Genomic DNA, 16474 nt, shown 5'->3' on the forward strand with positions numbered 1-16474 from the left:
TCTCTACATTAGAGCACCCAAGAAGAGGGATAAAATATGGGGCTTGACTCGCTTGAGATCAAATTGGACTTGTTGGCATCACTTTTGGAATCACGATGTTGAACAGCGAAAGAATATGGTGACCAGCTTTTTAAAAATCTATATACTTGTATCTAATTTTGGCAAGGAAACAAATCCTGTGGAGGCTTCAGAAAGAAATTTCAGATGTCAATAAGAGAAATTATGATAAATGGATGATGAAAACAAAAAATTTGATTTTTACAAGAAAGAAATAATTTTGAACATTAGATTTGTTAGAGAGAACTTGGCCAAAAAAGTATCTTTGTGGCAATGTTTGAAATAAGCCAAAATTTCAATTGTTAAATTTTTTAAATTTTAATGTTACACTGGTCCATATTTTGTGACACTTAGGAAGACTTCATAATCATGCTAAAATCCCAACTGGCCCACACTGGGCCATCCAGGTAGAATGAGAAAACCAGTGGCCAGCCGCTAAATCGGCCCCTGAACAGTTAATGCTATGGATTGATGTTGACTTGACATTTTGGCCTAAAGGCCAGTCTTATATCAAACACTGTTCTTTTACAAAATAATTGCAAAAATGCCATAAATTAATTTTAATACCCAAGTCAGTAAACCTGCCACTTTTTCTGAAAATCAAGTGTTTTCTAACCACTAAATGGCAACATGGCACACACTACAAGTAATATTTTGGTCACATAAAACAGCCATCCCTTTTCACTTGTTTTGCTGATCTCACATGTGCAGTGTATTTCTATAGTGGCCGGAAAAAGGGAAGGGGGGGTGTTGGCTTGTGTTAAAGGGACTAAAGCCTAAAGGTTCTCAAAACTTAATCTGGAGTAAGCTGAAAAAGGTAGCAGGTAAGCCCATCAGGCATTGGTGTAGCAAGAGGGAGCAGCTCCGTAAGTGGTGTTGGAAGCATTAAAATTTAGCGTGAGAAAAATGTTAATTTCAGACCATTTTAACCCCAAATGAGGTGTTTTGTTATTTTTTGTGCGCCAGTACACGCAAAATTTTGCAATTTTGGCCCACAATATGGTGTTTTCCGTATTAAAAAGGCAAATGTTTTGATTTGTTCAGGGTTTTTGGGGGGAGGGGGTAGTATTTTATTTAAAGCCTTTGTATACGATCTTATAATATGAAATTGGTTAATTTTTTTCAAACCCGATTTTTTTCCATATTTGTAATGTTTACACATGTCATGGAATCGGCCAAATATGTTGTCTTCGTTGGTCAACAGAGCAAAGTTGGACATAATTATCATAATTTAAAAAATTATGGTAATATGTCCTCCCATAGAACTGCATGTTAAATGGCCAAAATAACTAGTGGGGTTAATTAAAATTTGACAGAAATCATACATTAAGGCTTTTTTGATTTTACTGCTTAAGCAGAAAGGTATACTCAAAGAGCAATGCTAATTTTAAGGGCTCCCATGAACAAACTGAGACGGAAAGGGAACAGCAAGGGGTAACCACCCTAATCTGAAGGACGGAGTATATTTACCCAATTCTAAATGGAGCAAGGATGAGTACAGCAGTCTGAATTTGATCTACATTACTTTTTCCCTTAAGGGGGTACTACACCTATTGCAGTTTTTTGCATTTTGTGACGAAATGAGGAAAAAAAAATTGGACAAAGTGGTAAGCAGAATGAAGGGACAAATATTCTCATTCTATTGATGGCATCAGTATCAATCAGTGGCGGATTTAGAGGGGGGCGCACCGGGCGCGCGCCCCCTCTATTTTTTGCAGATCGGCGCCTGACTCTGTGTATTTTTGTAGAGCGGCCCCGACTTTGTGTGGCGCCGAGCAAGCAGAAGCGGTGGTGGCTCGGCGCCTCTCTTGAAAATTCCTGGATCCGCCTTCTGGTATCAATGTAGCTATGCTTTTAAAGGTAGAAGCCAAAAAGTGGTATATCAACGCTTTAAAAGCATGTAAGCTACATTGATACCGATGCCATCAATAGGACAAGAAGTTTTGCCCTTCATTTTGCATACTAATTTGTCCATTTTTTTTTTCTCATTTCTTCACAACATGCAAAAAATGCAATGGGTGTAGTACCACCACAGAATGTCAGCAAGTAACCATTACAGGGGTTACCCAGCACCTGATGCACCACAGGCAAGTACTCAAGGCCTCGTATCCATAGGCTGTTCCCTTGTGGCGTGTGCCCTTGTTCCGTGTTTACTTTTTCCCATGTGACCTGCCACACAGACAATGAACCTTTGTTTTGCTTAGTGGCCGTATCCATAGGTTGTCTGTGTGGCAGGTCACATGGGAAAAAGTAAACACGAACAAGGGCACATGCCACAAGGAACAACCTATGGATACGAGGCCTAACACTCTCCTTAAGCATTTACCAAGCTAATACAACGTATTATAATGTGATGCGATCATGCAAAATCAGTTGGAACTCAGAAATTTTCAGTTTCTTATAGGATAGTAAAAACTGGAAGTAAAAAGCATTCACAAAGCTGGATTTTGCAAAAAACTATTGAAATTGAACAACTAGTTCCAAAGATATGAGCAATTTAAGACTTTCCAAAACAAAAGGAAATACTTGTTTTGTTTGGCTATATCTCAAAATCAATATTTCCGAGTTTGACTGATTTTGCTTGATCGCATCACATATTACAATCTGGTCCATGGAGGGCAAAGGAGGCGTTTTTGAAAATTGAGTTACTACAATTATTACCGTATACAAATAGGCGATCACATACTGAAAAGGTCTCGCATACAAGATTTAAGTTAGGTTTTGTGATGTCCATTTTCTTATGTATTTTATTGTTTTTTTACTCTTTTTTGCCTTCATAATCTTTATTTCAAATTTGCTGCATTTGGCCTCCACGGACCAGATTGTGTCCCATTATGGTAGTGTGACTACTCCCTATTCCAGAAAAATACAACACTAATCTTTTTGGATTAAAAATAATCCTGTTTTATCAAATAAAACATACAGCAATAAAATCCTAATCCTTTAGTTCTAAGGGCAAACTTTTAACATTTGGTTAATTAAAGTTTTGGAAATTTTAGGGTGATTTTCATATTTTAGGGTGATTTTCATATTTTAGGGTGATTCTCATATGCTGTGACAATCATGCCCATCATGGACTTGTACAAAGACTAATTTTAAGGTAAACATGATATTTGGAAAACAAAATCTATTTCAAAACCAATTATCAAAAGTAATATAAAATATACAAAATAGTAAATTATGAGCTTATGAACTCATAGCATACACTCAATATTTTGAATGCTTATAGACTTGTGCCAAGTCTTTTTGTGACCACAATTGTAAAAAACAAATGTTTTGGCCATTTTCCCTTTGATTTTCAAAAATATTAGAATTTTATTTTTATTACCAGATTGAACTAACGAAAGCCCCGGCCTGGTCCAACAATCTGGCATCGGTACATTCAACTTTTCACCAGAAGAAACTTTTGGGATATTACATTGGTAAGGGCTGTGCAATATCCCCCAGCGTAAAAATTCCAAGTGATGTGCCAAAAATGGCTATGCCTCTGCTCGGCCTGGTAAAAGTTAGTTGCCCCCCCCCTCTCGGCCTGCCAGAAATTTTTCAACCCCCCACCCCAATTTTACCCTCCCCAGGGCTCATAATTATTGCGCAGCCCCAAAGTAGCCTGTATGGGAACGACCCAAAAGTTTGACGACTTCCTATAAACCAAAACGCTTTAGGATGCTGATCCTTGCCCTGTAAAGTAAGTGTGAAATATTGAAAATTCCAATCTCAAAGATCAACATGGAACAATATTTTATAGTATGCGAAATCAGACTTTAATGGACACCTTCCCTCCCAAATGAAAGGACTTCCCATTTATAAGACGTCATCAAACTTTTGGTTTGTGTCTTAAGTAGACTGCGCTGCATTCCTTTTTTTTTTTTGATAAACAATTCAGACGTTTCCATGCATGAAACCATTTAAAATCTATGACGAAACACATCACATCTCCAGTGACTGCCCTGCCCAGAGAAAAAAAGGACTGCGGTAGTTGGATATGACCTATGTGACCCACCATATCTTAACACATAGACTCAACCTCTTTCATCTCAAATCTGAGATGAATGTTAATGAAGTAAAAATCAATGTGGGTGGTAAATCTTAACCAATAACAGATAGGCAAGCATACATGTTTATGCATTAGCCCAACCCACTGTGTTCACTGAACCCAACCCACGTGGGTAGTCATTCAGATTTCCTTCGACAGCTTAACCATTGCGTATACGTGCGCGACGTCAAGCGTATACATAGGAACTTGTGCAAATAATACGCGCCGGACGGCTATTCAAACGGCTTAATTTGTAAAAACCACAGGACATGTGCATAAACAGCCAAGACTGCATTTTTAATGAGGTAACATCATACCCACTATAGAGTGCATAGTTCATTTTATATTCGAAATACAGTAGACCAGTTTTTTCGTGGATATCTGAGCTGTTGAATCAGAACAGGAATGATGAGTTTTCCATGGTCAGGTCAGAGCATAATTTAGGTAATGATAAATTAAACTGGTCTACTACAGTAGACTATGTCTTAAGTAGACCTGTACAAGCCGACAGTGTGTTTTGAGGGGAAGCATTGAAAACTACTGATCCCGAGGTGTAGGCTGATTGTAACTACATGGGCAAAATTTCTGACGACACCTTTTATAAGTTTCATGAGTGCGATTCCCATGAATTTCAGTGTGCAAGTTTGTTTTTGGATGTATTTTTCAACTGATCTTGTTTTGTAAACTGAAAGAGGTACATTCAGTGCTGGTGCCAGGAATTTTTTTCGGGGCGAGGCGAAATCAACAAATTGTGCACAATGGAAATTTTCATATTTGTTTTTTACTGGGTGGCATTCCCCCCACCTGCTTTCATACAATAATGGACAACACATTAGTATGGTCATTTCCTGCAATATTTAATGATTTGACTGATGGTATTTTTTTAGATTTTTGTGAAGTTGGGTATAGATTTTAATATGACACCCACTCTGTACTTCAAAACATAATATCTCCAGGATAAATCTACAAAATCTTTGCTGTTATAATTATATGGTAATTATATGGTTATTTCCTGCAAATGTATATGTCACATAATATGCACCACCGGCATGTCCAGGATCTGTTCCTGCAGGGGGTTTAGAGGGGCTTTCAGAGTTGGGGGGGGGGGGGGGGCTTAATGGCTAAAATTGCCCAAAACGGCTGACTTAACATGATTTTTAACAAAGTGCTGGGTCAGACCCAAATCCCCTGGACATGCCACTGCACTGTCCACTGCAAAAATTCACTGGTAGCTCAAGGGGTGAGCAGTGGGCATTCCCCCCCCCCCCATATTTTTCTAGTCCCTCCACTTTTGAGGCAAAAAAACCCCAAATCACACAAATTTCCACTTTTTACAGCACCCCCTGAAATTCATTTTGGCCCCTCAAAAAATTTTCTGGTGCCGCCACTGAGGGTGAGGGGAAAACTAATTGACAAATTGCAAACGTGTAAAAAGGTATGGGCAGCCTTGTTTGTTTTACACATATGGACCAAATTACAGTGTCGCACGTCATTGTGTTCAGTCACAATGTGCAGTGGTTCATTATGTAAATAAAAATTCCTTTAAAAAAGGAATGTGGCGCCCAATGTGAGCTGGACGGGATATGGTGAATTCCATGGTGATTAGATTTGGTATTATAATGATTTTTCTAGGGAAGAGTAGAAGATGATCAAATACGAGAGAAATGCTTCATGGAATGAAGCTTTCGTGTCAATTCTGCGGTTATGTGGGGTCGGAGTTCTGTTTTGGGAGCCTATTGTAGTGAGGATATTGCTTTGGATATTGAATATTGTTGAATTTCGTTATGCAGGGCCTAGGGTATATGATGGATAACTAGAAGACACAAATAAGTAAGCTTCCCCCTAGTCATCTATATACTCATTCTTGTCACACGACGAATTTCGACAAAGTCATGTAAACGTAATTTCGTTTTTCACCCGACCTCCGTCCAGAAACAATCCTGAAATGTTGAAAACTTGGGGTCGGCGACTCATGCCAGTTTATCCTAAGGTATACTCTGTGTCTTTTGTAGCCAACCATGTGGCTAAGAGAGGCTAGGAAATACTTAAACTAATACAAAACAATCATACCCTCCTTTCATATCAAACAATACCAAGAAATTGACAGGCCTGTTAAATCAAGGGCAAGATCGATCGTTATTCTTCATGAAACGGGCACAGCCCATTTTTATGTTATTAATTCTGCTAAAAATTAATTAATAAATAACAAAATTACGTCATAGAACTCTATTTTAAACAGACAAAATAGCCAGTGGGGTTTCTTTCACTTAACCTTGCTAGGAACCCTTCCCAGCAGTTAGGCATTACAATGAATATTATTTTTGCAAATACACTTCTGACCTTCAACACAGTCATGTCTTCCGAATTTATTCCTTTCTCTGCTGACCAGAACTGATTTTCGTTAATTAATGTTTTTTATCAGAGATAGTCACCACAAAGATACTGAGCTTCTAATATCTTTGGTCACAATCAGTTAGCAGTCGATTCAAGCACATAAAGTCATAAACCAATTAGTGATTTCATGATTGGTCAGTGGTTGTGTTGGTCAACTATAATTAATTGGTGTTGGTTTAAGGATTAGGTGCACCGCGTGCAATCACTATGGACCACAATGGTCTCATTCCAGTGGCATATTATCAATAACCTCAATTAAACAATCATAGTGCAAAATTTGACCTTAAGTTGCAAAGTATGAGTTTTTGTACTCACATTTTCAAAGGTCATTCAATGAATGCACAAATGTATTGGGGTTAAAGAACTGTGCCCTGATAGATGAGCATGTTGTAGATTCTTCACACTGTAAACAACTAGTTCATGTGCAAACATGTTCAAAACATACATAATTAGAATGGTCAAATGTCACCGTCTATCGGGTTCTAAGAGGCGGTAAACTGGTTTAAACCATACAAAGGTCACGGGTTATTTGGTGTTTTTATAAGTCCATTAATTTTGTATTTTAAACAAAGAATATACACACATCATTTTATCCCGTGCATATCAGAAAACAATAATAAAATAAAATCCTAGCATATTGTGGTTTTATTTCTGAGCTGGGCATAATTTTAGCAAAACAATTAAGGAGTAAATCTAGCAAGAGTGAAATTAGAAGCTTTTCACAAAGTACATGCCTATATGTGGCCCCTCCGTAGAGGGCGCCACAAAAAGAGTCCTTTTAAACAGTACATGTTAAAAATTGTATCCGAGTCCATGCTCTTTAAACAATACAGGAGACCAGGTCTATTCATGTGTTAAAGAAAACCCCAACTGCTATGACACGGGTGCAACTTTTAAAAGGCCTGTCGAAAGATTAAAAAAAACTTTTAAAAGGCGAGGCTCTTTTCGTACACAATTAACCATTGTGACTGAATGCAATGACGTGCGATGCTATTAAATTGGTCCACATGTGTAAAACAAATAGGGCTATACATACATGTACACTGTTTAACATTTTTACATTTCATAACATATTTTTGGACTCATTTGAAACTAAAAAAGTATTAGGGGGGAGGAAGTTGTGGACCCTATAGTCTCACATAAGGTACATTAAATTTTAATATTGTACTCATGCATTACTGCAAGGTCTCGCAAGAGGGGGTGTATGACCGTGTATCTATTTACTTGTTTCTGGTCTAGTATGAGGTCACGCTACACGCTATGAACCCCCAGAACTTGCTTTGTAAGCCAAAACTTGTACAAGAGAATCCCCTGGGATTTGATCGATCTGGTTTTGCTAGCCCACATCACACAAAGAATTATGTAAATAAACAGTAGACTGACAAAATGAAAAATATTTGCTGTTGCTTCTTTATTTGAGTATGTACATTTAATAAATAGACAAATGAAATCACTCATTCCAGTGGTTATGAAATTGGGGTTGCAATTTCTCATGCCAATGCCAACTTATGTGGCCTATACAGGATCAAGTTTATGTATCAATTTAGTTAATATTCTCAGTCATCCAGTCGTTAAAATCACAAGGTTTTGAATTAAATCAAATACTGGAACTTGCATTTTTTGCAACTTGCTACGCTGCATCTGAAACCATCAGACTTCATCAGGCAACTGACCCGCTGGGCTGGTCATGTGACACTCTGACCAGTTCAAAACCTTGTGATTTATTTATCAACATCAAAGATACAAGAGTGGATACAAAATCTACCATTGTGCACTGTACACACGGACATCAATAGTGATTTTGTTGTCCAACCATAAATGAAGTCAAACTAGATTAGATCTCTTCAATAATATTGAAGAGAAAATTACTATGTATCCAATCCTGCATCTCTAGATGCAGGATTGGATACATAGTAATTTTCTCTTCATATTATTGAAGAGATCTAATCTAGTTTGACATCATTTATGGTTGGACAATAAAATCACTACTCTGAGTCCCCAATATTGATCAATCAAATTGATCATGTGTGGGCCGCATTATATGCATCATTGACATAATGTCATACAAAATTTCAAATACAATATTTTTTTCAACCCTAATATTTCACAGGGTCAATAAAACAATATGGGATTTCCAATGATACAAAAATACCCTTTTTTGTTGGAGGATGAGGTTGTTATTGACCTACATGTACCACTCTTTTAAAAGTTTATGCATACCAAGGTTCTGACCCCCAAAACTCTTTAGTGCACATTTCACTACTTAAGGGATCTAGAATGAGCGTTTATTGCGTTTCGACAGGATTTTTTGTGGGACATGAGAGCACCTCAGACCTATCGAATTGCATTCTGAATACGAAGCATGTCTTTCTGATATCAAATAATTTTATTTTTTGAAAATCACAATATAACACAAATTTTATGACAAATTATAAAATTTGATATTTTTCAAATTTTGATATATAACAGTCCTCAAGTAAATTATATAAATCTAATGATATATTCTTAAAGTGTATGTAGCTGGGAGGAAAAGCCGACGATCAATTGAAAATTTTGACCTTTCATATTGAAGATATGGATTTTTTTTTGGTGTTTTTGGGGAAAAAATCCATATATTCAATACGAAAGGTCAAAATTTTCAATTAATCGTCGGCTTTTCATCCCACCTACATACACTATAAATCATCAGATTTATAAAGTTTACTTCGAGTACTGTTAAATATCAAAAATATCAATTTTTAATGATTTGCCATAAAATGTGTATTAAATTGTGAATTTCAAAAAATTAAAATTATTTGATATCAGGACATTCTTCGTATTCAGAATGCAATTCGATATGTCTGATGTGCTCTAATGTCCCAAAATAAATACTGTCCACACGTTCATACCCCTTCCCTTAACAACAGTGACCAAAACCCGGGTGCGACCCGTTGAATGGGTCTGATTTCACTTAACAGGCTACCAGAGTACAATGGGAACTTGTTAACACAAAATTTCTGATAGCACAAAATGTTTTGAGTCCCAAGCCTATACCCTGTATATTATGACCTGATAACACAGAATCCTGTTAACACAAACTAAAATCCAAGGCCCTGACAATTTGTGTTAATAAGGTGCCACTGTAAAATGTTTACAAGCCTTGCCCTAGTTCTGTAAGTTCAAATTTCAATGCTAGCAATGAAGTTGTCCCTAGCAACAAAATCCAATTCCAAGAGGCCAGAGTTCAATTCCTGGGATAACAAACTATAATTTTAAAAAGAACAAACAATATCTTGACAAGTAGTTTTAAGTTTAGGCCATCTTAATTAATTCTTGAGTCTCAAAGCTGCTGCGCGTGTTAGTAAAATTGTGCGCGTAGTCCTCTTTGAAAACCAAGAAATTCCTTTTTATGTCTCTTTTTTAAAACAAAAGGCGAAAATAAAAGTCAAAATTCCAATTTCAATTAAAGTTTTCAACAAGTTTTGAAGTTTTCAATATAGAGATTTTGTAGCAGTGACTTTAACAGACATTGAATTATTTTGGATACTTTCTGCACAAAATGCTTGTGGTCGCATGTCATAAGTTGGGTATGCAAAAAGGGTGGAGGGATTACTCTTTTCTGAAAATTGCGATACAAATTTGATTGGCTTTCCGTAACCCCATATCCTACAGCAGTGGTTGATACCTCATTTTAAGCCTAATTTTATACTCTTTCAGTCTACTGAAGCATATAATTATATATTATTCAGTAAAAAAATCACATCAGTTGAAATGAAAAATGCCAGGGGTGGAGGAGCAGGCGGATGTGGAGCAGGCGGATGCGGGAGTGTGCAATAGGGCCTATGTGAAAATTCACATGTCAGCATGTCAAAACTACTGGTTACTTTTTCAAATCTAGTGAGGGTATGATGTACTGAAAGCTTTGAATGTTGAATTTGTACACCTAAAACAATTACTAACTATTTAAGGTGGTACTACACCCTGTGATAAATTTTGTGACTAATTTTGCATTTTTCTCAAATAAGTAACTACACACTGGTAATAAAAGTTATATGTATATTATAGGGGCACGGAATCCAATTACTTCACTGAAATTTCAGTGATTCAAGACAAGGGGTTCATTATTATGTTAAGAAATGAGGTACATTCTAGCGGTACCTCTTTTCTTATCATAAATAACGTACCGCTTGTCTTGAGTCACTGACATTCCAGTGTAGTAACTGGATTCCTTACCCCTATAAAGGCTATAATATACATAAACTTTTGTTACCAGTGTGATATTATTTTTTGAGAAAAATGCAAAAATATTCACAAATTTATCAAGGGGTGTAGTACCACCTTAAAGGGATATGTTCCTTTTTTTTTCATTTTTAATGAAACCCTAGTTGAATTTCAGTATTTTTAGCAATATGCTAATGTACATTTCTCTTCTTGATATTCATTTCCTCAACAATAGAATAACCATCTCGCTAATTACTCGTAAAAAGGTCATTGACCTCCACAATGTAATTAACATACATACAATTATTTTAAATAGTTCATTTCAAGCATTAATGTATTGAGAACATATCCTCCAAATCTGATGACATTCTTGCATAAAATAAAAATTTTACAGTCATTTTTGTAATTGAGGTCCGATTTGAGAAAAATGCATTTGAAAATTGAGATTTACATAGACGCCTGTGTATTAATTAATTAATAATTAAGCATTATCTCAAAAATTAAGCATGTGCTAAGGTTAAAAGTGGTGTTAATTGTTAGAGGTTGTCAATATATACAACATATCAAAAAATTCATTTTTTGTCATTTTTGACCATGTAATGGAAATTGTACCCAACTTATGACATGCGACCTTGTCCCAAAGCTTGTACGGACACATAGTAATATTAAAGATAAAAATCAATAAAAAAAACACATTCCGCAGTAGGTTTTTAATTTCTCACAAGCTTTGAAACTCAGGATTTAATTCAGGTGGCCTAACATAAATATTTTGTAGGTATATATTTTAACTGTCTGGATGAAAAGTGGCTATAAATGAGTTAACTTTTCCCCTCCAAGTAACAGCATCTCAACAAATCGCCCTCACAGTGATACTCAAGGGCTTGGCCAGTGACTATTCACCCATATTTTGTATGAGCGATAGCTAACTTTGGTGGCCTGGAAAATCCCAGATGAGATAATAGTAACATGCATCGAAAAGTACACATTTTTGTAAATCAAGAACTAGTTGAACACCTCTAAATGTAACCTGCTACCACGAAATGAGCATAAAGTCACAAGTTGGTAGTTTTGAGACATCTGCTGAGTTGATGTTCTTTGTTTTTCCACACATCTGTACAAGCAAGTAGTATTTTCTTTTGGCCCAAGACAACTTTTAAGGAGGCAAACTTTGGTGAAAATGGGCTAAAAAGTACAAAAAAGGGCTGGGGGCAAGACTAATGCAGCAGCCAGGTCATCTCAAAACTACTAAACTTGTGACTTGACCCTCATTTTGTGGTAGCAGGTCACAAAAGTCAATCAGCCATCTCTCAACAAAGATGGGGGCAGGTTCAAACTTCCAGGAGTCTACATGTATGATCAGGTCTAAGGTCAAAAAGGTCACGACCTGATGATAAACATCACAGTCTCGGTCTTGCGGATGAAAGATGGAGAATCGGAGTAACCATCTGATAATCCCAAGAGGTAGGTATAACTCTCTTGTGTTTGGATCAAAAGTTTTAAACTTTAATCAAGCAGTCACATGATGTCATTATGAATTTAATATATATTTTGAAGTTGTTAGTTGTAATTGTGGTAGTGCACACACACTGGCAGCTAAAATCCCAAGTTGGAACTGCCATAGAGTTTGTGGACAGGCAGTTTGGATCCTGGCTATACCCCTGGTGGTACAGCCCCCCCTACAATACTCTCCATAGTCAGTCCATTTTATCCACATTTGGCCATTTCACAGCTCCTTTCTTCTTCTTTGGCCTTAACATCGTCTTGTTAACTTTAGATGCACCTGTATATAAATCAGAGTACGGTCCTGGACAGGGTGGAGCTGGCGGATCCTCTCGCCGCTTCACTCCTTGTTTAATGACATCAATATCCCTGTGTTGGAAGTTTCCTAGCAAGCCAAGTAATGACGGAGCCGCTTCAAAATCCACCACAAAGTAACTGAAAAAAGAAAAATCAAAGGTAATGAACTCTTGCAGTAGTCTACATTGTGCAAATTTGTGCATTTGTACATTGTGCAAATTTGTGCATTTGTACATTGTGCAGTTTAAAAGCCTATGAAAATTACTGCAGCCTGCATACAACAGGGTATGTCACAAGTTGAGTTACAAGAATGCCAAATCAACAAAGTATAACATCATAATACAGGGTGGGTAAGAAATATACAGGGTGGAACTGGACCATCAACAAAATTAGCATCTTTCTTGTCATGGTGAACCTCATATTTTCCTTTTCTGAAAGCTACGTAGCTCGAAATAAATATGGATTAGACATTGCATGGGCCCTTCAAACAAATTTAGAAGAAAGAGTTTGGTATTGCATTAAACATAAAGGGTGGTCAAAATTGTAAAATAATTTTAGAATTTTTATGACATTATCAATCAAAACATTTTTCCTCCATTTCTGGCACTAAAACTAATACTTTACTGTCAGTTAAAAGTTTATACGGTATTCCATTTCCATTGTTCAACCTTTTATTGACTTTGAATTTTCAGATTACAAAAATTTATTGACTCATTGAGTGGCATCAACGGTCCCGAGTACATGTACTTACTGTCCTTTTGTGAAGTTTTCTTGATGTGCTCGCATTCGATATGGTAGATTCTTCTCACCCATGCTCTCTAGTTTTCTCACAATTCCACCATTCTCAATTACAAATGTTAAAGCCCTCTTCACTGCCCCTACAAGTTGAGGCTAAATAAAGAAGAAAAAAAAACAACTAAATTTTGATATCAATGGACTCAAATGTTGTTTTTTAAGTCACCATGAATGATTGTAGCATTTAGCTCTAGCTAGGTCCAGGAATGCACCAAACCGCCCTTGTACATGTGCTTGTAGTACGCATTGTGTTCAAGTACACTCTGTGCAATTAACTGGTTTTTTTAAACGATTTTTCGCATTGACAGTAGCACAGATGGCAGGAACTATTACTTTGATGTTACATGACCCATACACGCATAGGGCATTGTAGTCCAAGTAGCATGATCTCAACATTGGGTTGGGACTCTCTCGAACAGAGGAGGAAGGTATAACCATGATGCATAAGATCGCCAATGGACAGGCTGCCATCCCTAAAAGAGCGGGCCCGTGTTGCAGTAGAAAAAACCACCCATATTCCGCGTTTTTGTTCACACGCATGCTTACAACTTTTTATATGAGTGGCCCCCCTGGGAAAAATAGTCACAAATTTATGAAGGGGTGTAGTACCACCTTAAAAAGGTGATTATCTAAACTTAAGGCCGTGTAAAATTAATATTTTGGTTCTCGTCCCTCCCTCCTCAATTTCTGGGATTTGTCAGATTTTTTTTTTTTTTTAGATTTTTCAATTTGTTTAGACTTTGGAATGATTTATGAAATCTTCATACAAATAAGTTTATTAGAGAACAAGCATCACTTCCAAGTCTTTTTGTGGTACTCTAGGGGTTTATCCTCAGAATCTCACATTTGAAAAAAAAAAAAAGGGCCTCATCGCTTCCTCGAGCACTGTTGGAGAAGACCGAAAACTACTGACAATGCTAATTTTACATTGAAAAACAAAAACAAAAAAAAACACCTCCCTCCCTCATCAATTCATGAAAATCCTCTGGACGAGAACCAAAACATTAATTTTATACGGCCTAAAAAATGAGGGGTCAACCATGTCTTAGCGAAGGTTATGGGCAAATGTCTGTTTTAAAAAACTGCACTTTTCTGCGCCATCATTGACAATAGGGGGCCTACCTTACAATGACTTACTGTACAAAAAAAGCATGTAATGCATCATTTTTTACCATGATGAATTGATGATCCATTTTACACAAAGGTGATTTTATTTTATGAAATCTAACTTTCACTGCATGCTGACTTCTGTATCAAGGATAAAGTACCAGCACTTTTTAGACTACACGTCTCCAAGTTTCTGGTGTCCAAATTTCAAATTTTTGTATTTCCCTAGAGATAGGGATTACACATGTTAAGTCCGATGTATACTCCACTTCGCGACCGCAATTTCGCAGGCCGCGAAGTAATTTGAGCTGAAATTTTACGACTTCCGCAAAGGAATTTCCTTGACGGAGCAGGTTTCTTCGCTTCGCGGAGAGTTGGATTTGGTTCAACTTTTGGGGGGTAGGCCAGTGAAGTTTCTATATGAAAGCACAGAGCGGGCAACAATTCTTCGCGATACTTTGATGAAGTATACATGAATGCCTTCGCACGAAGCTGCAAATTAATTTTTTCATCACAGCTTCTCGCGAAGTGGAGTATACATCTGACTTTAAGCCATTGACTGTGAGCTACTTTGGTCGCAACTTTTTGGATTGAATGTCGCTCTCTATAATAAGCAATGTGGACATGTCTAGCAATGAACTGTGTTAACTAAAGCCTCCAGCATACTTTCCTGCCGCTTGCTGCTGCGGCAGGGCATTTCAACCAATGACAAGCCTTTATTGTGTCCATTTGTCTGCAATGCGCGTGCGCCACGCCGCTCAGCGGCAGGGGGTAGTATGAAACCAGCATTAGTAGTCAGGCTCACATCACACACTATAGGTGGCGCTATTCGTCCATAGGGAAGTGGAATGTGCCTGTACAGTCAAAAAATGGCTTTACTGTGGGGCTCAATGGAAAAAATTACTAAAAATTAATTTTGACAACCAAAACCTAAGTGATGTTGACTTATGTTGGTACTGGCATAATAAATAATGGATTCATAAGCTATCACATAGTGCAATCTATGTTCCACCAAGTGGACGCTCGTTAAAGCGCAAAAGCAATTTGTGTATAAATCAAGACCATCCAAAACAGCTTTCTTACAGTAAAGAATAGGAGGTCATCTGGGGTCACATACAGTAGTGTACATTGTACATGTGCCTGCTGTCACAATTTCACACACAAAATTTTGGACAATTTGGTGACACTATTTTTGTCTGTAACTTCAAAAGTATATGCACTAGAAACATGATTGACCCCTTATTGTTTAGGTAATTTGATTCTCTTTCAAATGAAAGAACTTTCAGCTAAAAATATTGAACTTCAAAATTTTATGAACATACCTAGCATTAGGTTTGCCTGGCATATCTACCTATTTAATGCGAGTGCAGCGAGCAGGAAATGTTGCATGATTTGAACGTGTTCCTAACGTTTTCCTACACCTTTTTAGGGCCGCATATCAAATGGTGCCCAAAATATCGACCTGCCAAAAAATGCTTGCCCCCCCCCCCCTTTTAGCCTGCCAAAAATCTTTGCCCCCCCTATAATTCACCTTCCCGGGGGTACACATAATTATTGCACCACCCTCATAAACTTTGTGTATTACTATTAAACTTTAAAGCTTATTTTTATTTTTTATTTACTTTTCAGTAAGCTTACGGAGCCTTACCTTTTCCATCGCTCTCAAAATGAGTGACATTTCATAGCCAGGCATCTTGATTTAGATAACCGTTTTGAAAAAAAAAACTATGCCTAACAAAAGTATTTATCTTTCAGGATTTGTAACATTTCCTGTCACTCACTGCAGCTGCATATCTGATATCTGCTCAAAACATCGTACACATGGCAAAGGTGCCGAATTCGACAGGCAGGGAGCAGACCATTTTGACCCTTGACCTTTCTCTCTTACCTCTTTCAGAAAAATAAAAATATTCTTAGTAAGTTTGTGTAGATTTGTCATTATTTGGAACATCAAAAACAATATCATAATTTTTTTAAATGTTAAATATATATATTTGATGACACAAAATAATCTCAATATATTTTTAATTCTATTAAATAAAACTAATAAAAATTAAATCCGGTTACCACTCCAAAATGGCTACCTGCAGT

At 36.9% G+C, this 16474-nt stretch overlaps 1 protein-coding gene across 1 annotated transcript; it reads right to left on the reverse strand.

The window, feature by feature from the left end:
- Nucleotides 1-11507: 11507 nt before the first annotated feature.
- LOC140140929 (small ribosomal subunit protein bS6m-like) lies at nt 11508-16243 on the reverse strand. The gene is made up of 3 exons (XM_072162690.1): nt 16032-16243; nt 13233-13372; nt 11508-12619 (listed from the first exon to the last, which is right to left on the reverse strand). Exons 1-3 carry the CDS (start codon nt 16074-16076, stop codon nt 12379-12381), a joined length of 426 nt encoding a protein of 141 aa, XP_072018791.1. The 5' UTR covers nt 16077-16243; the 3' UTR covers nt 11508-12378.
- Nucleotides 16244-16474: the final 231 nt, after the last annotated feature.

The sequence above is a fragment of the Amphiura filiformis genome, chromosome 19 (assembly GCF_039555335.1).
Source record: "Amphiura filiformis chromosome 19, Afil_fr2py, whole genome shotgun sequence".
NCBI lineage: Eukaryota > Metazoa > Echinodermata > Ophiuroidea > Amphilepidida > Amphiuridae > Amphiura > Amphiura filiformis.